The following is a 26,978-nucleotide window of genomic DNA, read 5'->3' on the forward strand; positions in this document are numbered from 1 at the left end:
GCCCTCATCCAACGTATTCCGGCGATCTTGACCAGATGATAGGTCCATCTTGTGGGTGGCCTACCAATACTGCGCCTTCAGGTAAGTGGTCGCCATTCGAGGACTTTACTACCCATACCCATCTGTCCGTCGAACTATGTGCCCTGCCCACTGCCACTTCAGTTTCGCAATCATTTTAGTATTTTTATTTATAATACGAGGTTGAAATTGATTAAATATAACACATATATCATCACAATATTATAGTTACCGTAAATTAGTGGGGAAGACTTCGGTGATCAGACAGTCGAGTGAGGCGTTACCACACGATATCACGGAGCTGAAGATGGCACTAACTATCAAGTTATTTGTCTTGTTGTAGACGTAGTACATCGCGGCTGAGCAGAGACCAGCCGAGAACGTCGCGAATACTGGAAAATAACATTTTACTTATGAAAAAAATTATGTTGTGTGTTTTAACACGTATAAGAAACTTGATTTTAACCAGTGGGGGGCTCCTTTGTACAGGATGTGAAACAGAAATGTGTAAACATTATTTTGTTTCGGTCTGAAGGGCGCCGTAGCTAGTAAAATTACTGGGCAAATGAGACCATCTTATGTCTTAAGGTGACGAGCGCAATTGTATTGCCGCTCAGAACTTTTGGGTTATTCAAGAATCCTGAGCGGCACTGCATTGTAATGGGCAGGCCGTATCAATTACTATCAGCTGGACGTCCTGGTCGTCTTGTCCCTTATTTTCTTGCCGATGTTCGATATTTTATTTAAACTTTTTAATTGTTTCTTCTTATAATGAGGTTCACATTGATGCGTTTTGCAGCTGACGACGCTGATCTGACTGTTACTTTAAGTTTTACGTGTTGCATGAGTAGGTATTATTATCTACGCGAGTTGAGTTCGAGATAGGCCGTCATCTTGAGCCACGGTCTGGTAACGGACTATATTCAAATTCTTCTATTCTAAAATAACAAAAAAAGTGCCGTTTGCATAATTATTGAAATGAAAACTTCTATAGCTGCGTTGGGCACTTATTGGTGGGAGAAAATGTATGAGTTCGCGTCAATGACATGTTCATGACACGCACGCGAAAAATAAATAATCCAAAAAAATAATATAAATACACACTTTATGGATGGGCGAAATCTCGAGTTCGCGTCGCCGAAATGCTTAAAGCAGTATACCTGTAGCTATAGGTACATAATACAGCTGACATTGCGTGCAATATTAGTGCTGTGTATATCTTATAAGTGAAATTGAATAGATTTTGTGAAAAGTTTAAACATTATCAAATTTTAATACTGAAAGCTTTCAATTCTATCGGCAGTCAATACAGTCTGAAACTAACCCAAGAAGAATTTTCTGCCAAGTCGATCCATGCCAAGCACTGCGAATATATTAGACGGTATGGCTGCGGCGACCGTTATGAGAGACTCCATGAACACGTCCGAGTGTATGTGCGGGTCGCAGCGAGCGTCCGTCGAGTGTGTGCCGTACTTGGTTACGTACGCAGTCACTTGGCAGATGTCTGCCTCCGCATTGTCGTGCGTGCGCGACCACTCGTCGAACCTGTTGAACATCTCGGGGAACCACATCATGAGACCGTAATACCTGTAAAATTATAAATCATATAAACTTTTCTGTACAACTATGGAAATCTAAAAGAGGTTTTATTTTATTAAGAAGTAGGTGCTTTCTGCCGTTATCGCCACGCTTAGCAGGCGGGTTGGCGATCACAGTGGATGTTGAAGCTTCTCAGAAGAATGCTGCTGCCCATTCTGGTTCTTTGAATCCCACGGGAAGAGATGGAGTGGTGATATTCTGGTGCGACACCACACGCAAGTACAATGGGTTGACAGTACCTATTTCTTGTGGTGGTTTCAGTAGAATTAACTGTTCCAAATTTGAAAATTTCAAAGATATTCAAAAATATTCTATTCGATTCGAGCGTTTGCTGGCATATTATGCTAAAAAAATAAAATAGGGTTGTTTGTAATTTTAATGAATTAATGTTGATTGAACATTATTTAAACCATTTGAGTAACACATTTATAATTTTTCTAAAATGGGCCGGCAGTTGTAATTAATTTTTTATTTATTTAAAATAATATAATGCAAATTTTTATAGGTACCTACGTCTTGCCAAAATATAATTGTACGAACCCAGATTAAGAAAAATAAAATTTAAAAGTATACGAACTACTTACTCTATAAATACTTTTTTTTATTACATTGTATGTGTAATACAAAGTACCGTGAAAGCTTAATATTCCTTTTTACTGTCATAATCATAAATCTATATACATATGATACAAAATGAATTGCTGTTCGTTGGTCTCCCTAAAACTCGAGAACGGCTGGACCGATTTGGCTAATTTTGGTCTTAAATTATTTGTGGAAGTCCAGAGAAGGTTTAAAAGGTAAATAAATTGGAAAATGCTGCTAAATTAAATAAAAACAACATTTTGTTTTTCCTTTGATGTGTCCATACATAATTTCTATGAGATAATTTATTGACGCACGGTTTGACAGTTCTGCTGTGAAACAATTTCATTACGACCGCGACAACAGGGTGCATATTTTACGAAGTAATTTTTGATGTTATGATATATTATTGACAAATTCATATAAAAACATTATTTTATCTATACTAATATTATAAAGCTGCAGTGTTTGTTTGTTTGAACGCGCTATTCTATGGTACTACTGGTCCGATTTGAATGATTCTTTCAGTGTTGGGTAGTCCATTTATATATATTTTTTTTTTCAAAATTAGGGATCCGTAATAAAATTGTTATTTTGTAACACAAGGTGTAAAATCGAAAACCTATTTTTGCGTGCGCTGCAAAAACTATTGACAATAGAACAAAATGATGTACAGGCTATAATATAGGCAATATTTTATTACTTATAAAACTATCGCGTGAATTATACTTTATATGGCAAAACAACGTTTGCCGGGTCAGCTAGTTTATTATATACAGAACAACGTCTGTCGGGTCATCTAGTAATATATAAAAATATATCTTACCCAATATGGAAAGTGAAGTTGATTGTTATGGATATTGTTGTAAACTTCAGAATAGGCGGCACGAACAATTGCTTGCTGTGTTCCACGATGTCACTTAACATTCTTCTCAGCTTTGACTTTGGCTCTTTTACATCCATGGTCTTTTCGGGTTTCTGGTGGTGGGGCTCGTCTACTAGCAATTGCTTTACCGGATATTCTTCTTTACTTCTGCCCGTGTTCATCATGTAGATACCCCGGAAGACTTCCAAGGCATCCTCATGTCGGCCGGTCGAGATCAAGAATTTTGGTGATTCAGGTAATAAAAATAACAGCGCTGCTACCAAGAATGAGGGTATTGACATGACAAGTAAGAATATCCTCCAGGAGTTATATATAAAAGCACCAGTTTGAATGCCGATTTCTGGAATAAGAGTAATAATAAATTATCATCTCTGAATTTTTGAATGATTATTTGAAAAACACAAAATGACTACTGATGACTTCAACATTAACGTTCAAAATTAATAAAAATGATCAGAACAGATTTAAATAGGTAGGTACCTACTGATTTGGTTTATTTATATTTGGAAGAGTTTTTTTTAATGATAATAAATGACAAGTAGGACGTTCAGCTGATGGTAATTGATACGCCTTGCCTATTAAAATGCAGTGCCGCTCAAGATTATTGAAAAACCCAAAAATTCTGAGTGGCACTACAGAGGCGCTCGTCACCTTGAGATGTTAATTCTCATTTGCCCAGTAAAATTCACTAGCTATGGCGCTCTTAAGAACGAAACACAATAATGTTTACACATTACTGCTTCACGGCAGAAATAGGCGCCGTTGTGGTAACCATAATCTAGCCGGCATCCTGTGCAAAGGAGCCTTCCACTGGTTAAGTAGTTAGTTTGAAAATTGTAAAGACGTTGAAGTATGTAGGCTTAGAATAAATAATATCTATGCCATAATGGCCATTTCATCATTATTAATATGTGATGTAGTAATTGTTTACATAATTCGTTAAATCTGAAGATAATACGGTGATTGATATAGGCGATTAAGAACCTTGAGCAGAAATAGTAACTATGTAATATCTACATACTACTGACTTACCACTAGGAATGATAACCCAAGCTAATCCTGCCACGAACAAGTTGCCAAGAGTCCAGAATGCGGCCATAAAACTCAACATAGCACCTCTTTTCTTTTTTGGCTGAAACTCCGCGAAGTATGACCAGATGACAGGACCTGAACCTCCTAGTCTGTGAACAAATAATATTATGATACAAGTGCTAACCTGGCTAACGTTGTCTATATATATATATATATATAATGAAAATGGTCTTTTTTTGAGGCTTAATCACGCCTAAACCACTGATCGTATCGACATTCCACATGAAACTAACACCATTGGATGCGAAATTTATCCTAGATGGTTTATGTTTTTTTTATATTTTTATTTATTACTAGCTGACCAGACAGACGTTGTTCTGTATATAATAAATAAAATAATGTTTTTATGACATAATGAAATTGTTTCACAGCAGAACTGCCAAACAGTCCGTCAATAAATTCTCTCATAGAAAATATGTTTGATTTCTGAACGACGGGGGACATATCAAAGGAAAAACAAATTTTTATTTAATTCCATTTCCTATTTATTCACCTTTTAAACCTTCTCTGGACTTCCACGAATAATTCAAGACCAAAATTAGCCAAATCGGTCCAGCCATTCTCGAGTTTTAGCGAGACTAACGAACAGCAATTCATTTATATTTATATAGATTTTTCGTTCTACCAACGTTCTTTCATTAATTTATTTCCTTTAAAAATTCTCCCAGTGAAGTGGCGGGAACGGCGAGTTTTGCCATATAAATTTAAATTTTATAAAACCCCGCGCCCGCCTATTGTATTAATTGTCATTTGTAATGAAATGTCATTGACTGAATTATTTGTATTGCGAATATATAGGTGTTTCTAAGTCAAAAAATATAGTTTCCTGATAAGTAATTCATTCATTCAATTCAAGAAGAAATAATAAACTGTAAGTTAGCTATAGTTAAGCGCTCCTTAATAGGTATTGGTATTCAATTTTAGAATAAAATACCACATAGTATACTAGGACTCACTGGGCACAAATTCAAGAAATATATTAAAGCTCCTGTCACAACGAAGACTTAGTATAGTATCTTATATCTTTAAACGAGCAATTCTTGTATATATATATATAATCTAAATCTCGGAAACGGCTCCAACGATTTTCATAAAATTTAGTATGCAGGGGATTTCGGGGGTGATAAATCGATCTAGCTTCAATTTAAAAAAATGGTTTTATCCATGTTTGAATGAGAAACAGCTACAATAACATAAGCTAGAATACAAAGGTAAATTTCGCCACTATATACAAGACTATTATAGCTCAGATGGGACATTGGGTGATCCGGAAAGCAGAAGACCCCGGTTCGAATCCAGAAGTCCTATTAGTTTTTTTTTGTTCAAGTTTTGTACATTCTTAAAAATCCGAGCAAGGCTCGGTCGTCCGGATATTAGTAGATTATGTATAAGACTAGCTGACCCGACAGACATTGTTCTGTATATAATAAATAAAATACTATTTTTTTATTTATTTTTAATTATTTCAAAAACCTGCTTCCTATTATAATGAAATTGTTTCACAGCAAAATTGTCAAACCGTGCGTCAATAAATTCTCTCCCAGAAAATATGTCCATACAGAACAAATATTGGAAATAAAAATAATTATGGCTCCCAAATCGAAATAAAAACTATCCTATCTCTCAAGTTGGACTAAACTGCACTCCATGAAGTAATCCCCATTTAAATCCGTTCGTTAGTTTAGGAGTCCATCGCGGACAAACAACGTGTCACGTAATTTATATATATTAAGATAATGATGCATGGTTATTGTCTGGTTCTGCGCAGACCATCTAAAATTAAAAGGGATGGAAGTTTCTTATCAGTTCTTCTCCCCATATCAACGCCTCTTTACGAACTGATGGACCTTCATGACGTTTACCAAGTGTTGTTGCAATATGTTATGTTATAACTTACTGCAACAACACTTTACACTCCCATATCATACACTAAAACCATCTCAAAAACCCCTGCATTATTATGTTATAGAAACTTTTCGCGGTATAACCGAAAAAACAAAAGGGGTTTTCCTTATTAAGTATATATATAGATAGACACTGGGTAATTCTAGAACTGCAGAAATACGAAATATTGTTTTAGTAGATCCCCTCAAACCTGCTACGAGTATTGCCACGATATGAGAAGATCTAGTTCCTTTTAAAATAGGTAGGTGTTAGCGGCTGTGGTGATGTCATGAATTATTGATCCACAATTTGTTTGAGAAGGGAAAGGATTTTATAAATAATTAATAATTGATTATGATCCTTGTTCAATAGCAGAAAATTATCATACTCGATTCAGTTCTGTCCTTTTATTATAATTGAATAACTTATAAATACGGAAATAATTTACGTATTATAATTAATCTAAGGAATACATACATAAAATCCATAATCGGCAGGATAAGTGACCATTTGTAAACGACATCTTTACCCACCAAAGGAAAAGTCACACGAATATTATTAATTTTACATTACGTTGCGTTATATTATTTACACAATTGTCATTATTATCATGTTTACTAGGTATGACGCTGTGCTGGGTAAAAACACTGTGTAGAACTGTTGATTGTAAAGTGAGACCCAAATAATACCTACTCTCTTGGCAGTAGAAAAAGCTACAAGCATTAAAATCATAACTAATACCTTTTATATTGTTTATATTTTGTTGCACATTTTTTCTTTCTCTTTTTTGTATCCATAAAATTTTAACCTTGTCATGGTTTTATTTCTCAATTTTTGTAAATAATCTGTATAATAATAATAAACTTGGCACACGCAAATATAATTAAAATAATAACAAAAAAAAATCGAAATATCAAAACTGAATTGAGGTTGACGCGTCTGACTGTTTAATTTAATAAACCGTCGCATTTGTAAAACAAAATAGTATATTCTGCGACTCGTGCGACAAGTTGTCGATTGCCAGATTGAGAATATACCAAATTACGTTACTTACGCAGCACCGTTGACGAATCTGAAGAACATGAAAAGCTCGTAGTTTTGACTGAAGGAGGAAGCGACGATTGCAAGGCCGTTGATGATGGAGATGACGATGAGCACCCGCTTTCGACCCAGTGAGTCCGCCACTGAGCCCCATGCGTACGCCCCCACCATCATGCCGATGAAGATGATACTGTTCAACCAACCCTGCATAAATAATTATATGTTAATTACAGGGTCTAATATGTCAAGTCATATGAATCGCCCTCGCTTCGAATCGGTTATCAAAATCTTAATATATATAAATTACATGACACGTTGTTTGTCCGCGGTGGACTCCTAAACTAATGAACGGATTGTAATGGGGATTACTTCATGGAGTGCAATTTGGTCCAACTTGAGAGATAGGATAGTTTTTTTTTCAATTTGGGACCCATAATTATTTTTATTTTCAATATTTGTTTTGTATGGACTATGAGATAATTTAGTGACGCACGGTTTGACAGTTCCGCTGTGAAACAATTTCATTATAACAACAGGGAGCATTTGTACTAAATAATTCTTGATGTTTTGATATATTATTGACAATTTCCTATAAAACAGTATTTTTTTTTATTATCTACAGAACAACGTCTGTCGGGGCAGCTAGTAAAATATATATTATACTAGCTGACCGAGCAAACGTTGTATTGCCATATAAAGGAATAAACAAATTTCAATATTCAAAATTTTTAAGGTATATAAATATTCGATTGGCATCTTGCAACGCTATTATGTACGTATCTGTGGATGGAATAGAATAATATTAAAATCGCGATACAAAAATAGGCGTTGATCGTAAGCGGGTAAAAATTTGAAGTATGTATTTTTTAATGCTGAATCATAATAAAATAAAAATTAAAAAAACTATTTAGTTAATAGATGTTCGCCGATTCTCAGACCAAACAAGTTGATTTAGCCGTTTCGGAGGAGTTAAGTAACAAACACCGGGACACGAGAATTTTATATATTTTCCATTCATTTGATATAATTATTCCATTTATCAATTTGCAAAATAAAATTTTTGTTAATTTATATAAATATATAACTTTTATCTATCGTCTATAAGGCAAGCATCTATGTTAATCTTAAATTTCAACCATTATTTAACCGATTTATCTAATATTAGGAAAAATTCGAAAATCAAAGAGAATTTTAAATTTAACAAGGCGAATAATAGTTTAAAAAAACACGGTTTTATAAGTAAACCAAACTAAAAAGTAGGAAATAATTCCTATTTTTTCGTTCGGTTTTCTATTAGAATTCGTGTTTTTTTTAATATTTTCAACTACTATTTATTTTTAACACATTTGTGTTAAATATCTTTCTGACGGAACTGCTAAATATATATCAAAATATTTGTGGTTACCACGAGTGATAACATTAATGATTGATTCACGTTCAAATATTTGAAGAAGCTGTTACATAGTCTTCCGATTTTTCCTAACGACATTACTATCAAAAAATTCACACGATACGAAATATTTACGTGCTATGATATCATATTTTCTCAGTAAGCAGTAGCAAAACATACCTGCTTCTATGAATCTGTCTGTTTATGGTGTCGATGCGTTATAGGGAATAGCCTATTTGAAATTTGTTAGCAAATAACTCGATAAGCAAACAACTTATTTAAAGTTTTGGTTTTTGTTATGTGAATACCGAATTTCACATAGTCTTTATATTTAGAAATATTTTCGAAATATAGAAATCAATTAATAAGTAAAATAATTTTCTTTTAATTTATTATGATAAATTTTTGATTCTACCATATGGTTAAGAATGTATAGACATTCTCAACGTAAACAGTTTTCCGATACTATGGTATTAGTAAAAAATATATTCATTTAGATAGGCTCAAAGGGGTTAGCATCCAGAGCCGTGAAAATGTTAATAAAAAAACGAATTGACGCTTCATACGTTTATTTGCATAAGATTCAAATATTGTATTTGTTAAAATTTTAACCTTACCTTACCTAACCTTACCTTTTGACATCGACAGATATATTTATAGCAACCAGCGCTTAAACAGCTACATATGCGCTTGTTACAGAAAGCATTTTTAAAGTTAATGTTTCATTATTTAACTGTCGTGCTATCTTTGACTGTCAAAATGAAAAAGAAAGTGACGGTATTATATTTAACGAAATATTCACTTTAATGATGCTTTCTGCAACTAGCTGATGTTGTATTTACAAAATTCCTTTAAAATTGGTTATTGCATATTATGACATTAGTAACTTGTGTGTATATAATGCTTTGGCCACATCTGCGCCTACCGTCCCGAAGTAATGCGTGCTGAAGCTTCGTGCGTTTTGACACTAAAATGTTACCGCGATAAAGCCCCTTTTCACATAAGAGGCTTCTATATTTTCCATGAGTTATCGTGCAATAATCCTAATAATAAGATGACCAAAATTTTACGTTTAACTATGAACGATGACTTTTTTTCCTTGGTTTACATTTATATCCCATAATATGCTGGGCCCGGCTTCATAATTATGGAGGAATTCCACCACTGTTAGAGCGTTGGCTCTACTCCATTTTTACTATTTAAACGACATCGTACCTATATTTAGCCACCCACACGAAGAACAACCGAAGAAATGTACAGCTAGTCGCCAGTCGCTGTAACCAGGAAGCGCGATATGTTAGCGCACTATTTGATGTACCGACTCCCGCGCGATAACGCACTCGCAGCCCGAATGTTCGGGACACATCTGTGTGTGTCGTATCGCTTCGTGACGATAGCCGCCGGTGTGGCCCAAGCATTATTATGACATAGGTATGCATTATTTATACAAAGATGCTTTAACTCATTTTTTTTAAACATATGTAATGCATCGTTTTCTGTAAGCTGATATCACATTGAGTAGGTACTTAACTCATGGCTGATTTCGTCCATAAAATGTAAGTTTATCATAAAATAAGTAAAAGCTCAAACAGTAAAATATATTAATAAGGACGTATTTTCCATATTTTTTTCTCATCTCGTACCGAGTGGTCGCAGGTTCGAGTCTCCCATGGTTTAAATTTTGGTTACACATTAAATTTAATTAATCAGAAGTGAGGGATATCACTTTAAAAAAATAACACGTTGTAAATAAACACGGAAAAATATAAAAATATAATTTATTTTTAAACTGTTCAAATCCTTCAAAGTTACCTTGTGCTAAAAGCGATATTATAGGCACTTGCAATTACCGAAATATCCGGAAGTGACTATTTAAGGTCCGGTATCCGGAAGTGTTTTCATAACTGTGTGTAAAGGAGACAAGATTCGATCACGTATGGAGACGGTTTCTAGAATGTGGAACGAAGTATCGAAAGGGGATTGACCAAACATGATTTCGTATTGTAACAGATTGAAACTAGTGTCAAAATATTAAGTATTTTTTTAACAATATTCTATAAAAAACACTAAGCCATAACTTCGCCGGACAAAAATGTTGCTATAAAAAAGTACAATACATGATTTTGTTATTTCCTTTAAATTCAATGTTTAAATTGACACCAAATATTATTAACCACTTTTTAAAAACTAAACTGTACATTTTAACCTGTTTAAGATGAATTAATAATATATTCTACTAATTAAGTCAGTTTCATAAAGCCACATCATGATACAATGTGAAACCAAAACGTATACTTCGGTGGTCAATCACCTTTATAGCCATAAATTATAGTGAACCTGTGCTTTAAACTTACTTTAGTCTGTGTGGTGAGATTTAAGTCGCACTGTGCCGAGGGGAGGATGAACGACATAGAGATGACGTCCATCTCCTCGGATGTGCTGACGAGACCACACACGGCGAGTAGGAGATAGTGGAAGCGGCCATATCCTGCAAAAATTATATACCTATATATATACATATTTATATTCTTACTAGCTTTTACCCGCGACTTCGTGCGTGTGCAATATTTACTTTGGACGGCATTTTTTTATTTTGTAATATACTCACTATGCAAATAATACACAAGAAACTGCTGTGGTTAATACATTTTTATAAACAACCATCTATAGAACTTTCATCCCGACACAGATGTAAATTTTAAAAACGCTAGAACTAATATTAATTAATTTAATAACAAGTGCCTAAATACAATTTTTCAATGTGCTATTTGGATATATCAATATTGGATGCATCAACCTTCAGCTTGTATTCATTGTTCGTGAACATGGTAGTCGTGATAAGTGCCACAATTAGTAATGCATCCTAGTAGTCCGGTCAATTTAGATCAAAAAATGAGAGTGAAGTTACATAAAGTAAGTCATAAAGAAGTGAGACAAGCAAAAGAAGCTCTACCTCAAATAGACTCCAAGCTCTCTCGCAAGCTAGTAAAACTTCCACGACCTAGGTTACGGAAAATAACTCATGTACTAACGGGTCACGGCCCTTTTAACAAGCATCTGCTTAATATAGGTGTCACCGACAGTCCACTGTGCAGAGCCTGCATGGAGGCAGATGAAACAGCCGAACACGTCATTCTGGAGTGTAGGAGTATGGCCACATACCGGGCCAAACACCTGGGGTCACCGAGGACTCTCCCCGAGGTCATGGGTAACATCAGAGGTTTGATACAATACCTGAGGAGCTGGGGTGGCAGGATTAGCCGCCCACCTCACCACGCAAAATAGGCGCGCTGTTGTCGTCGAGTTGCGGATAATAGCCCGTGATAGCCTATAGCCTATATAACCTACATAAAGTCCCAACAAGCTGAAAATCAGTTCAAAACATAATTATAAACAATGTTTAAAAGTTTCCCATCATTCCCGTGTATGGAAAAAAAATATTCAAGGTCAAATGTAAAAAAAATGAGTTTTTCGCGATTTTCAGCAAAACGGTAATTTTTATCATAAAAATACCTCAGACAAAAATTGTAGATCATAAAATTATCTATAAAAAATGTATCAATACTTTTTTTCTTACGAGCCACCGTTTCTGAGATATAACGATTCAAAAAGTTGTAAAAAACGCGCTAAGTACACTACCTCATAGGTGGCGTGGAAACGTGTGCATATTATGACGATAACAACTTTTTCAGCTTGTTGGGACTTTATGTAACTTCGAATGTTTAAATTGACCGGACTATAGAATGATTTCCGTATTTTTCCGCTTGGACGTACAGAAACCTAAAAATGCGATCAAGCAATAAGTAAATAGTGGTACGTGAATGACTACACGTTCATGGTTCACATAAAACACGAACGGTAAACAAACCCCTAACTCGTGTCGCAGTTTCTCAGAAAAAGTTCTGTTTACAACATGGCGTGTTTGTAACACTCACTCGGAAGGAATGCAGAGCGAGCAATCTTCATTCATAAATGGAAACATTAAAGTATCCTCTGGTCGTGTTACTCTTATTTACAACGCTACATTAGTATCATATTACACGGGCCACGTTTATCATTACAACACTGTATTCATTGTTTTAACGTAATATCAATGCAAGTATGCAAAATTTTCATAATTTAGTATTCAAATTTAATAATATATAACAGCAGCCGCCAGCCAAAGATGCAAACTTTTCAAAATCAATGACGAACAGCGAACAACAATAATTAAAAAGCGTTAAAGTGTTCCTTTTTTTTTCTTTTTTCTATGAACATCTTTCTTTTTTCAAGCCAGTTCTCAATTTAAATAAAATCTTTAATAAATTACCTCCTTGGTTGCCTTGTTTTCGGAATTTAAAGACCGTTCCATTTTTAAACTACACGATAGATATGAGTTTGTACTATGTAACAAAGAGGATGTAAAACTTGAAATTTAGTTTGACATAAGTTTGAAATAGTAGTAATTACATAAAAGATTAAAGAATCCTCTGGTAGTGTTACTTTTATTTACAACGCGACATAACTATCATATTACACGGGCCACGTTTATCATTACAACACTGTATTCAGTATTTTAATATAAGTATGCAAAATTTTAATAATTTTGCATTCAAGTATAATATATAGCATATTACTTGCAGCAGCCACCTAAAGAGGCATTGATGAACTTGCCGCAAAAATTACAAAATTAAACCAAACAGCGAACAACAAGAATTTTTCCCGCGTTAAAGTGTTCATTTGTTTTTTTTTCTATGAACACATTTCTTTTTGCGAGCCAATTCTAAATTTACATAAAACCTTTGATAAATAACGTCCTTGGTTGCCTGCCTTGTTTCGGAGTAAAAGACCTTTCCATTTTTAAACTACACGATAGATATGAGTTTGTACTATGCAACAAAGAGTATGTAAATACTACGTAATAATAGGCGGCATAAGTAAAAATTGAAATTTAGTATGAAACGTGCAGTGATTTAACATAAGTTTGAAATAGTTGTAATTACAGTATGGCGATTGGCGACGAAGTATAATCCGGCTATCTTTGAAAGCGAACAGTTGCTTAAAACCTAGTGGATTTCGGCTATCTCAAGCCGTTATCTGTCAATCTATCAATGACTGCACGTTTCATACAATCGAGTGAATCGCTTTTTTCTTAGAGAGTTTCGTTAGGCCGCTAATCTTTTGCCGGCCTCTGCAGCTACCCCTGTGTATTTGGCTGGTATAAAAATTAAGATTTACCTCGAAGAAGTTTGTCAAATAATGCTCAAATTCCCAAGCATGTTTGAGAATTAATTTTTAATCTTGTACTTACGAGCTAGTTCGATAGCCCTTTCGAAGTCAGCTTTTTCGGGGACTCCCTTTTCAGGATCGAACTTTGTGGGTGAGTGCAGTGGTGGTTTGACGGCTGTAAGAAAACAAAGTACGATACAATGGGTGTAGAGAGTAGAATAGATTTATACAAAATGGGGTTTGCTACCCCACAAGTTATAATCATTTTGTGACGTCATCTAAACATTGGCTTTGTAAATTTTATAACGGTGCTTCCGAGTAATCATAATTGGTTATTAAGAGGAAATATGGCAAGGTACTATCTGCTGATCTCTGTACCTACTCTGGGTGGTTAATGATTCCCACATACATACATATTCTCTTTTTGGAACTATTCAAGTTCTTTGAGTATGGGGTTTTACGTATATCATTCAATTATCCATGCTACGTTGATAAAATAAAATATATTCTCTTTATATTTATATTTTATATATACACTATAAAATTTTTAACAAAAAATAACCGACTTTAAAAAAAATATTCCAAAAGTACATAAAAATATATAAATATCCAATAAGGTGTCTCTCGCCGCGACTCCTCTCGCCTCTTCGCGTCGCGCATACGACACAAGCACATCTCACCTATAACTAAGTAGTAATAATAATAATTGTAACTACATTATATTGATTATTAAGTAAACTTAATGCAAATTTAAGACTTATATGGTTTTCTCATGGTTGCCATTGTCAGAACTAGACCAAATTTAAATTGGACCACACGGGAAGCACCTGCTTGCATATAAAAAAAGAATCATCAAAATCGGTTCCACCTCCTTTTCGAAGTCGGTTAAAAAAATAAGTGTTTACTTTATATAGGTAATACAAAACTTAATGATCCAAAACAAGAGATTAATCATCTCTTATGGAGTAGCTATTTAGAACGTTATCAATAACAATCTTACCAAGCTCGGCTGATTTGGAATCCTGGCCGTTTAGCTGTTGGTCACTTCTTACATCACAATCTGAAATTAAATATCGTATTAATAATTATTTTAACTAATTCTGATTTAACTTTTTAATCATAATTAGCTCACGCCTTTCAAACAAACATTTTGCGGGCTATAAATTCAAAAATAAAGCGCTTATAATTTCCGTATTGTATTTCTAACTAGCTGACCCAGCATACGTTGTATTGCCATCATAGTTAACATCTGTAGTTATTCTACCAATTATAGTTAAAATTAAGTTTGTTTTTTACCTCCTGAGAAAGTTAGAAAGATACAAAGATTCTAATTAGTTATTCATTTTAAACTATACTTTCAATTTGATAAAAATTATGACTATTATGAAATATTCTATCTGTTAATAGAATCGAAGAACAAACGATTGTAAGCTTCCATTGACGCTCGTTGACGTGTAAGAAAGTTTCGGAAAATTATTGATGTACACACAAACAGATGTTAATATAATTACTATTTAGTTATCTTAAAGAAAAACGCATGAAATAATTATCCTATTGAATGAGTTCAATGCTATGCTATCTTACTACGTTTTATAAAAGAAAATGTAACTTTTAAACATTCTTCTAAACAGTTTTCAATATATTTAAAACCTGTATGTAGGCTGTACTGGGCCTCTTTCTTTTTTTATGAGCTCTCTTGAGTATCTTTAAATCAGAAAACCATTTGATTTGATTTGATTTTGAATTAAAATAAAATCCTAGTAACATTGACATGATATGACATTTGTAATGGTCTTAGATTATAGATTGGTCTTCGCTGCACTCCAACTAGATACCACAGGCGTGTTCGCAAAGTGCGGCAACTTTTACTACGCCCTAATGTACTCGAGCCAGTCCCGAACAATGTGTGACGTTGACGTGCCACATGTTCTGTTAAACTTTGCTAATTGAAACTAAAAATGCCAGGTTGCGTGGTAAATCTTCGAAAAAATTATACTAGAAGAAATAAGAAAGGCACCGGGGTCACATATCATGAGTAAGTATTTTGTATTTTATTCATTTCAATATAAAATAACACGAAGCGTATGTTACAAAATTTGAAAGATGCCATCGAGTGTCAAGATGCCACGCACACAAGCATCTAATAGTTGCCGTAATAAAAAAGCTATTGTTCTATCGAGTAGCAGCGCAGTGGAGTCCAATCCTTAATTAAAGGTTATTTTTTGCCGAAAATATTTTTTTTACATTCAGTGAGCCTTAGAATAAGAGTACTTAAATAACTGCAACAAGTTCTGTTTACATTTTCATTTTGCAATACTCACACAAAATTGCTGAATTAGCAACATGTTATTGGTATTTATTGTTTGCAGTTAAAACTTAAGTGATCTGTGGTTGGAGTGTTGCAACATGCAGTTCTTAACTTACTGTGTGGTTTCTTGGGCCCGGGGTCAGTTTCTACCATCCTCTGGGTGCAGACAACGATGTATTTCGGCTGGCGCACTCACACTCAACTATTGTTTCCGAGATTTGTTTGTGCGGCACTGGGCACGTCTGTAACAAACAATAAGTTAGGTATTGATATTGTTTGAAATACTTTTACAATTGAGAAATAAGGGCGTCCTGGAGAGGGTCGTTAAGATTTCCTAATAGCCTAAACACATGATCGGATTTGGTACGGCCGGACCATCGGACGCGGACTGGTAGCAGTCCATTTTTCTTTTTTTTTAACGAAAATAAGGAATGAGATGAGCAGGACGTTCAGCTGATGGTAATTGATACGCCCTGCCCACTACAATGCAGTGCCGCTCAAGATTATTGAAGAACCCAAAAATTCTGAGCGGCACTACAACTGCGCTCGTCATCTTGAGACGTAAGATGTTAAGTCTTATTTGCCCAGTATTTTCACTAGCTACGGCGCCCTTCGATGGTATGTCGCACAAATAAAAACTATTTCTTGGAACAAGCAGTTTAGAGAAAGTGTAAATAATAACCATGGTAAAACTATAACATAAGTATATTCTTTATCTTAATATGTATGTATGTTAATTCATTGCCTAATCAAGTTATTATATAACCTATGTGTCATTGGAAAACATATCTGAATGGTTCAGTTTAAATATCTAAATGAATAATTTGTCACTTAACGCGAGCAAAACAGAACGTATTGAATTCTCCCTACCGTAATGTATAAAAGCATAATATTAAATAATCGAGAACCCTTAAATCTTACTTCGTTCCTTGGAATGTCAATGAAAAACTACAATGGGGTGCTCAAATTGAGGCAATCTCAAATAAACTCAGTGCTACTACTTTTGCTATCAGAAGGGTTAAAAATCTCACTGATACTAAACACAGCGAGATTGATTTATTTCAGTTATTTCTATAGCATTATGTCATATGGAATTTCTGACCAGACCAGACCTACGCTCCATCTTGTGTGAGGCCTACCAACACTACGTCTTCCGGTACGTGGTCGCCCTTCGAGGTTTTTACTGCCCCAACGGCCATCTGTCCATCGACCTATGTGCCCTGCCCATTGCTACTTCAGTTTCGCAACTTTGACTTTAGATCTCCGATTGTATAATAAATATTATGAATGTATTTGTGACTTAGTGAAAAGTTGAATCGTATAAATAATATATCGCTTCGTATCTCCAGATGCTTTTAAGAAACATTACGTCAAGGCTTGTTTATGCCGTTCGTAAAAACTGAAATAAACTATTTTTAACATTTTATGAACTCTGAATCTAGATACAAATAGTCAGTACCTAAGATTTTTTCAAATCCTCGACAGTCGCTGGATCGAAACTTTATTTTACGCGGGTGTAAAGAGGATGAAAATACTACGTAATAAGAGGCGGCACTGCCCAGTTAAAAATTGAAATTTAGTTGAGTATGAAACGTGCAGTGATTTGACATAAGTTTGTAATAGTAGTAATTACAGTATTGCGATTGGCGACGAAGTATAATCCGACTGAGTTTGAAAGCGAACAGTTGCTTAAACCGTAGTGGATTTTGGCTATCTCCATTTTTTTACTAGAATATAGCCGTCATCTGTCAATCTATCAATGACTGCACGTTTCATACAATCGAGTGAATCGCTTTTTTCTTATAGACTTTCGCTAGGCTACGCACGTGTTTGGAAGATTTGAGATTGATCCACACTTTTGTTTTTTTTTTATGGAATGGGAGGATTTACAATAGTATGTGTCACCTGATGGTGAGTAATTACCGCCGCCTATACTCTTGCAAAACCGTAGGAATCTCGGATACGGAGGCGCGCTTTTTATGTCGTATCGTGTATCTTAACCCGACGTTTCGTGATCTTTTCAGGCTCACGTTTTTAAGAGGATTGAGGTTGATAGTCGAGATAGTACTTGTTACTGGGATGTAGCCACGGAGAAGATATTTTTAATAAAAAATAACTTTCAAATTCAAATATTTTAATTCATAAGATATTATATCACTTATTTAAAGTCAAAAACTACCACATATTAGAAAAGGTATGCCTCATAACCTGAGAAGAACGGGCGCAAGATTTTTTTTAAATATGGCTACAACGTAATATTGTGCAATAAAACTTATTACTTAATAGGGGGTTACTCCGTTCCCAATTTGTGGTATTATTAAGAAAGTTATTTATGTTATGTTGAAAATAGAAAGATATGTTTTTGCACTACCCCCTTTTTCTATTTTGAGAGAGGCTGCTACGTTGACTGCATGTATCGTCCCATAGATCAGCAACCTTCTCTCATTACATCTGTTACGCCATAATTTTTATCATAGTTTCTTAGGTCATAATCGTGACAGTATCATATTAAAATGAACTGTGACCCAGATAGATGAATATCCTTGATATTAAGATTTTGAAATAGATAAACTGTATAGCCGAGTCATATTGTAAAAATGACCGTCAATCCGATAAATCAAGGAAATCATCACTCAAGGAGGGCTGGAACAATGGGAGACGCGGTCAAAATAGGGAGATATCTGATATTATCCAGTTACGAGCAGTCGCGAGTACCTGAATATTATACATGGTGAAATATATTATTTCAAACATAAGTATTCTTTATTCGAGTAGGTTTTTTGATTTATTAACTTATCCACCACTGTCAAAACCTGTATTTTTTTATGATAATAAGGGACGAGACGAGCAGGACGTTCAGCTGATGGAAATTGATACACCTTGCCCATTAAATGCAGTGCCGCTCAGGATTCTTGAGAAACCCAAAAATTCTGAGCGACACTACAATTACACTCGTCACCTTGAGAGATAAGATGTCAAGTCTGAGTTGCCCAGTAATTTCACTAGCTACGGCGCCCTTCAGACCGAAACACAGTAATGTTTACATAATACTGCTTCACGGCAGAAATAGGCGCCGTTGTGGTACCAATAATCTAGCCGGCATCCTGTGCAAAGGAACCTCCCACTGGTCTTTCACGGAAAACCAAACTACGGAATAAGCTGCCTTACGCAAAGTTTCTCTAAAATTTGGCCATCATCAAAAAACTACGTAGACTTTCTTAGAGGCCGGTAATGCTCCTGTGATTCCTCTGGTGCTCTAGTTAGAATCACGTTTGTAGATATGATGACTCACAAAAAAATTATATTTGAACGTTCTTTTGGATAATTAGAGGCATTTGGAAATAGTTGAGTAAATTAAATTGATATAGACCTTATCACAAAAACATAAAGTCCTTTACGCCGTAGCTATTAGAATTCTAATCAGAAATACCCTGTACTTGTAACCAGAAGTACATTGTATCAACCGTATAATTGTAGATATCACATTATGCGATTAGGATCACAAAAAATATTTAAACACAGCCCGTCGTTTCATTTGATTACAAACCATTATAACATTGTATTGAATGCACGACGTGTGAACAAGTGCGTTGTATTCTCATTTTTACTATGGACTTCCGTGCGTAACTGAGCCTGTTTAAGTGGTTACTCATATTGTGACTGATCTGGGAGGCGTTTTTAATGTTCCGTTATCCGTAGTACCTAAAGAGGATTTATGGCAAAAGAAAAATACATTTTTTTTCATATAACGTATAAATGAGCGCAGTAATATGATGAATTTTGTAGTTTTTGTTTATTTTAAGTAACGTAACGCGTTACGGCGCCATTCTGTCTAGCTTCCCTTTCTCTCACGCATACGACAACGGTAGGCAGGCTCCTCCTCTCTCACTCTAACCAATTGTTACTTTCATAGGATTAAATAATGTACAAACTACATACTACTACTAAACTAACAAAGTACATACACAAAATTCTAATGTACATATCCAAGAATTGTAATTAAGAACAAAATATGTTTTTTATTTTTTTTGAAAATAAGGGACGAGACGAACAGGACGTCAGCTGATGGTAATTGATGCGCCCTGCCCATTACAATGCAGTGCCGCTCAGGATTCTTGAAAAAACGGAAAAAATTTTGAGTAGCACTACAACTGCGCTCGTCACCTTGAGACAAGGTGTTAAGTCTCATTTGCCCAGTAATTTCACTAGCTACGGCGCCCTTCAGACCGAAACACAGTAATGCTTACACATTACTGCTTCACGGCAGAAATAGGCGCCGTTGTGGTACCCATAATCTAGCCGGCATCCTGTGCAAAGGAGCCTCCCACTGGTTACTAATTAATAAAAGATTTTATTAATAAATAACCTTTCCTTACTATTTTATGTATATTATCATATTAATATACATAAAATTAAAGTAATTAGCTAAGCTTTTCTTAAGGTAAATAATTTCAATATTAAATAGTTCTACTTAGATAAGATTAAGTTTTCACTTCTGTCGGGCCTGAGACGCACACCTTTTTGTTTTTTTTTTCAAATCATGCTGGTCTTGCATAGCAATTAAATTCCCTATATAATGACGTAATTTTTAAAATAATTATCCAGAATGGAATTAGCTCGACATAAGAAATTAAAAGTAGAGTCGAGAGAGTAGAGAAGAGAATATAGATCCTGCTTAAGTGTTTACTATGTATACCTAGATTTGAAAGAAAGATTTATATATTTTTTAAATTTTTTAAGCCGCGTTGGGTACTTTTTGGTTGGGGAAAATCTGATGGTTTCGCGTCACCAAGTCGGTGACACTCATGACTGGTACACGTGATAAATAAATAATTAATGAAAATATATATAATTCGACACTTATTGTATGGGTGAAATCTCTTGATTTCGCGTCACCGAAATGCTTATAGTTGTAGATATCTGTAGATATACAGCTGACGTATTGTGCCTTGTACGAGTATATCTTATAAATGAAATTGAATGGATTTAGTAAAAAGTTCAATGAGTATATACTGTGCATTGTTGAAATAGTGTTTTTTTTTTTCATTAAAATATTATTGAAAATAAGTATTAAAAATAAATTGAAAATATTAATTTAATTGTTATTAAACATTATGAAATTTCAAATTTTAATACTAAAAGATCTCTACAACTAGAATTTTTTTCTTACTGAAGCACACAGAATATTCTGTACACACTTCAACAAGATCAGATAGGAATGTCTTGAATCTATTCTAATCTATGTACGAAATACCAGCAAGCAACTTAACAGTGCTTTAACAAATTATTATTATTATTATCTTTAATGTTATCAAGGCTTTGCGTGCGTAAACAACATTACATTAATGAGACTTTTTGACTAATTAACAGAACCTTGAACATGAGAGATACTAAAACTAAATAATTAAATTTTGTCACACAAAAATTTCTTACGTGTCGCACGATTCAAAATTTTCTATCCTACCAACCTATCTACCTATATTCTGTCAACATGAGTACAAATTATCGTCCGAGACTTAAGCTAGATCCTAGCTTAATTTCAGTATATTTTTAGCTATTAAATGAATATAATAATAAAACCAAGATTATGCGAAGCTAACACTCAGCTTAGTTTTACGTAAGTAAAGTCTGAGAAAAGTTTAAGTACGCTTTGCAGATCTCAGGCTAATATTGTTATTATTATCCGCAGGGCTCAGGGATGTAGCTCAATAAATACTCACAAAGATCCATACCTGCCTCATATATATATATATATATATATATATATATATATATATATATATATATATATATATATATAATATCCGGACGATCGAGCCTTGCTCGGATTTTTAGGAATGTACAAAACTTGAACAAAAAAAAACTAATTGGACATCTGGATTCGAACCGGGGTCTTCTGCTTTCCGGATCACCCAATGAGCTATTATAGTCTTGTATCTAGTAGCGAAATTTACCTTTGTATTGTAATGTTTTTGTAGCTGTTCCTCATTAAAACACGGATAAAACTACATTTTTTTAAATTGAAACCTAGCTAGATCGATTTCTCGCCCCCGAAACTACCTCTACACAAAATTTTATTAAAATCGTTGGAGCCGTTTCCGAGATTCAGAATATATATATACAAGAATTGCTCATTTAAAGATATTAGATATATGAGGCAGGCAGACTAGCTGACCCGACATACGTTGTTCTGTGCATAATAAAAAAATACTGTTTTTTTTATGTATTTGTCAATAATATTTCATAACACCAAGAATTATTTTGTAAAATATGCTCCCTGTCAATAACGTTCTATATTATGTATAGATGCGTCAATGTCCGTGTCCGTGCGTCAATAAATTCTCTCATAGAAAATATGTCCATACAATACAAATAATGAAATTAAAAATAATTATGGGTCTCAAATCGAAATAAAAACTATCCTATCTCTCAAGTTGGACAAAACTGCACTCGATGAAGTAATCCCCATTAAAATCCGTTAATAAGTTCAGGAGTCCATCGCGGACAAACAACGTGTCACGTAATTTATATACATATATTAAGAATAGCTGACCCAGCAAACGTTGTATTGCCGATATTAAAATCGCGATACAAAAGTAACTGTTGATCGTAGATGGGTGAAAATTTGAAGTTATATGTATTTTTTTATGTTGACTCATAATCAAACAAATTTAAAAAAAAATGTCAAAAAAATAAAAATTCGTGTGGATCACCCTTAACATTTAGGGGTATGAAAAATAGATGTTGGCCGATTCTCAGACCTACTCAATATGCTCACAAAATTTCATGAGAATCGGTCAAGCCGTTTTGGAGGAGTACGGGAACGAACATTGTGACACGAGAATTTTATATATAAGATTTATATGTGGCTGATATCGATAGAGCGTACTAAGACTTTACTCAGACTTTACTCATGTAAAACTTAGCGTAAACTTTGAATACGTGTTTGTAGTTAATTGAAATCCGAAATTATGCAGAGCTGAACCTAAGACAACCCAATCTAAAAGCCAAGTTCGCGTTTTATCACAAACAGCTTAGTTTTACGTCAGTAAAGTCTGAACAGTAAGTAAGCTCTATAGATCTCAGACTGAGGATTCCAATACTAAGAGGAATATTGTTGAAGAGTGACAGAACAAATGGTTGGACAGCAAATTTTAGTCAGTTTTAGAGGCCATGGTCTAAACGACATCGAGTTACGATATCTTTAGAACAAGCTGTGAATGAATTTTCCATGGAGCTGTGCGTAAATCCATAGTTTCATGACCTAACAGAAAGATTATGAAAGGCCTACCTTAAAGCCAAAGGAGGTTTTACCAGTGGGAGGCTTGCACAGGATGCCGGCTAGATTATGGGTACCACAACGGCGCATATTTCTGCCGTGAAGCAGTAATGTGTAAGCATTACTGTGTTTCGGTTTGATAAGCTCCGTAGCTAGTGATATTACTGGGCAACCGAAACTTAATATCTTATGTCTCAAGGTAACGAGCGCAATTATTGTAGTGCAGCTCAGAATTTGGGTTTTTCAAGAATCCTCAGTGGTACTGCATTGTAATGGGCAGGGCGTATCAATTACCATCAGCTAAACTTCATGCTAGTTTCGTCTCTTATTAACATAAAAAAAGGGTTCAGATTTGGGCTAGACGAGGGCCAGTCTTCAGCTCTTATAAGGTCTGGAACTAGACTTCCTTGCAAGCTAGAATAGTATGCCTTGTGGTACATTTTTAAAAAGCGCATTCTAAGATCTCATATATATACTTTGGCTCAAATCTCTACTCTTTATTCTCACAAATGAAGTTTTGTGACCCTTTGGTAAGTCATGCTCAACTACACCCTAACAGACACTGGATGGTGACAACTTTACACTTTTTCTTACATGTAAAGCGTCTTTGGAGCTATGATCTTTGACATTTTTCTTGTTGTAGTGAATTTTGAAATTTTTTTTTTCATCATTGTATATATTTTCGGAACACCAAGCATTTGGTCGAGCCACTCTCTTTAACTGTACATATCCTGTTAAATTCAATAAAAAACAAAGATATTTATTCAGCTATTGTGTTTTTTTGCGGGTAGTCCTCAGATGGAGTCAAATGTTAATCATTGTAAAAATGCGTAATGATTAACATTAACACGTATAAATAGAATTCCAACTTATTTAATACTAGCAGAAAACCCGCGACTTCATTCGCGTACACACAGTACTGAGCAGGTAGAAGCGACATTTCAATTAAATTTTTAATATAATAGTTTATAAAACTAAAAAACACGGTAAAGAGCAAAAAATTATCTTTGGTATTCGAAAATATAATAATATTAGATAAATCGGTTAAAGATAATGGTTGAAATTCAAAATTAACATCAATTCCTGCCTTATCGACGATAGATGAAAATGATGTAAATTAACAAAAATCTTATTTTGCAAATTTAAAAGTGGAATAATTTTATCAAACCAATGTATCGGTCCTCGATAAATCTACAACGGTTCAACGAAATCCGACCGTTCAAAGTGGGTCAAAATCGCACCCAAATGAGTTGGTTACAAACAAACATACATACAGGTGAAGCTTATTAAAAGCGTGTAATAAGAGAACACTTACAACATATGTTGTCGCGACACTTTTTGTAAATAATAATGTGTTCTACAAAGTCGTACATTATATGATTCTATCGTCAATACTTTTTGCAGCGCACGAAATGTAAATTATATTTCAGGTATTTTTTTTACACCTTGGGTTACATTATTGTAGTTTTAGTAACGATCCCTAATTTTTTTCAAAATATAATATAGCCTATGCCACCTGGGGATAGTGTGGCTTCCCAACAATGAACAATTTTTCAAATCGGTTCAGCATTTTCGGAGCCTATTCAATGCAAACAATTAATCAAATCTTTTCTCTTTATAATATACTAGCTTTTACCCGCGACTTCATCACGTTGAATCGTTACTTTGGGCATTTTTTTTATCTTTTAGGATACTTTTCAAATAATATACAAATGCTCTTTCCGCTCAGCGCTCTTCTATGGTACAGCGCATATCCCTTGTCATTGTGGACAGTCTCTTTAATAGTATTTCCATGTGAAGTTTTATCTCCTGTTTCGTCCCCATGTAGGTCAAAGTCTCAAAAATTCTCGAACAAATGTCAACTGCCTAAATACAAGGATTCATGGTTTTATCTTCGATAATAACTTATTTCCATACGAACTGCCATCCCCTATTTCAATCAACCATTTACTTTTTTGCAATAAAAGTTAGCCTATGTTCTTTTTATGGCTCTTGTCTATCTCTGTATTAAATTTTATCAAAATCGGTTCGTTGGATTAGGCGTGAAAGCGCAACAAAAAAACTTACATTTACATTTATGGTTAAAGAACTTTATTCTCATTAAGAACAGAACATATTCACTTACATGAGAAAACAATATAAACATTAGGTATCTTATTCGTAGTACTGCGAGTCTATACAAAACAAAGTGGGTAGAAATGAAAAAACCGCGTATATACAGATTACATGTGTGTTACGAAGAAACCCAATTAGTTTATGTCCTAATATTCTTGATTCTCAGATGATATAATGAGTAAATCAAAGCTTTAATTAGTATAAGAGCACGTTTACTTTTGATAACAAAAAGTTGTAATTATTTTAATATTGTTTGGTATTTCAAAAACTTGCAACATTGTTATATCAAAATATTATTTATTAAAAGGCTAAAATATAAATGTTCATGTCTCACTCAGACTCACGTTTAGTGTAGAGTTTTGATTTAATTACCATTTCATTGGCTCTAGACTCTATCACTTGATTATAAATAATTCGCAAAATATTGAACGTAGTGTTTAAATTCTCTTTGTACATAATAAATGTAATACCTATGTAATTATTAACATATTTTATATAATACTTGTATAAGAAAAAAAAAAGAAAATGTACCTGTATTATGCCATGTGTTATTATATATATAGAAACAATATGCGAAAACTATTGAATGGTGTAAAATGTTCACACTATTGTTTAGTAATTAAGTTATTGTAACACTGTAAGTTTTCCAAATAAAATAAATATAAAATAAAATAAATAAAATTTTTGATATATATAAATTTTGTTCTATGGTTCTATGATATGAATAAAATGAAACAACCACGAATAAAACTAAACACTGAGGCAAAATTATTAATGTTCGAAAAATTCTTATTTTTGAGCTAGCTTCAATTTTAATTTTTAATAATGCCTACTACTCGGTTAAGTCGAGTTAGTAAGTCTTTTGTGGGGCGATGTATATGCTTTTACAACAAGATAACAGAAAATGTTCAAAACAAAAGTATTACATTATTCAAAAGAATTGTTAAAAAACGTTTGTATGGTAAAGGTTACTATAACATAAATTACTTTCTTAATGATACCACAGATTGGGAATGGAGTGACCGCCCTCAGGCTCTTAAATAATAAGTTTAATTGTACAATATTACTTTGTAAACATATTTTTTCGATGAAAAATAAAATCCCGCTGAGTTTGTTGCGCCTGGTCTGAGGCATTCATTTTGGAATGGTTGGTAGTTTTTGACTTTCAATAAGTAATGTCACATCCCATTTTAAATAAAAATAATTGAATTTGAATTATTTTAGAATAAAATTTACGCCGTTATGAAATATAAATTTCTAGAACAGCATTATTTGAAAAAATAAGTTCTAAGTAATAATTTTTAAACAAAAAAAAAACTACAAAATTCTCTATATCTGCGCTCGATTACCTATTCAGTGCGCGCTCATTTATATAAAACGAAATTGCCTTTTTGTTTTGCCATTTTATTTTATTTTATTAGAAGATTACAGCCATAAACCCAATACATTTAAAACATGTGACTAAACATAAGGCCAATTAAAGGCCACATATGGAAAAAAATCTAACTATATATAAAATTATATCTAAGGAAAATTTTAAAAGTTTTACAATTATGTTTATAAATAAATATTTACT

The 26,978-nt window shown here is 33.9% G+C and overlaps 1 protein-coding gene across 3 annotated transcripts in view; it reads right to left on the reverse strand.

The window, feature by feature from the left end:
• Positions 1-26,978, reverse strand: part of LOC126966850 (synaptic vesicle glycoprotein 2B) — a 78,330-nt gene that overhangs the window by 3,097 nt on the left and 48,255 nt on the right. For all 3 annotated transcript variants that reach the window (XM_050811116.1, XM_050811115.1, XM_050811114.1), the window contains exons 2-10: positions 16,125-16,250; positions 14,701-14,760; positions 13,783-13,875; positions 10,847-10,980; positions 7,116-7,306; positions 4,118-4,266; positions 3,026-3,425; positions 1,343-1,605; positions 251-410 (exon numbers count right to left, since the gene is read on the reverse strand). In XM_050811116.1, coding sequence (XP_050667073.1) covers positions 251-410; positions 1,343-1,605; positions 3,026-3,425; positions 4,118-4,266; positions 7,116-7,306; positions 10,847-10,980; positions 13,783-13,875; positions 14,701-14,760; positions 16,125-16,161 — 1,487 coding nt within the window. In that variant the 5' untranslated portion in view covers positions 16,162-16,250. The remainder of the gene's footprint in view (positions 1-250; positions 411-1,342; positions 1,606-3,025; positions 3,426-4,117; positions 4,267-7,115; positions 7,307-10,846; positions 10,981-13,782; positions 13,876-14,700; positions 14,761-16,124; positions 16,251-26,978) is intronic.

Source organism: Leptidea sinapis, chromosome 11 (genome assembly GCF_905404315.1).
Source record: "Leptidea sinapis chromosome 11, ilLepSina1.1, whole genome shotgun sequence".
Lineage (NCBI taxonomy): Eukaryota > Metazoa > Arthropoda > Insecta > Lepidoptera > Pieridae > Leptidea > Leptidea sinapis.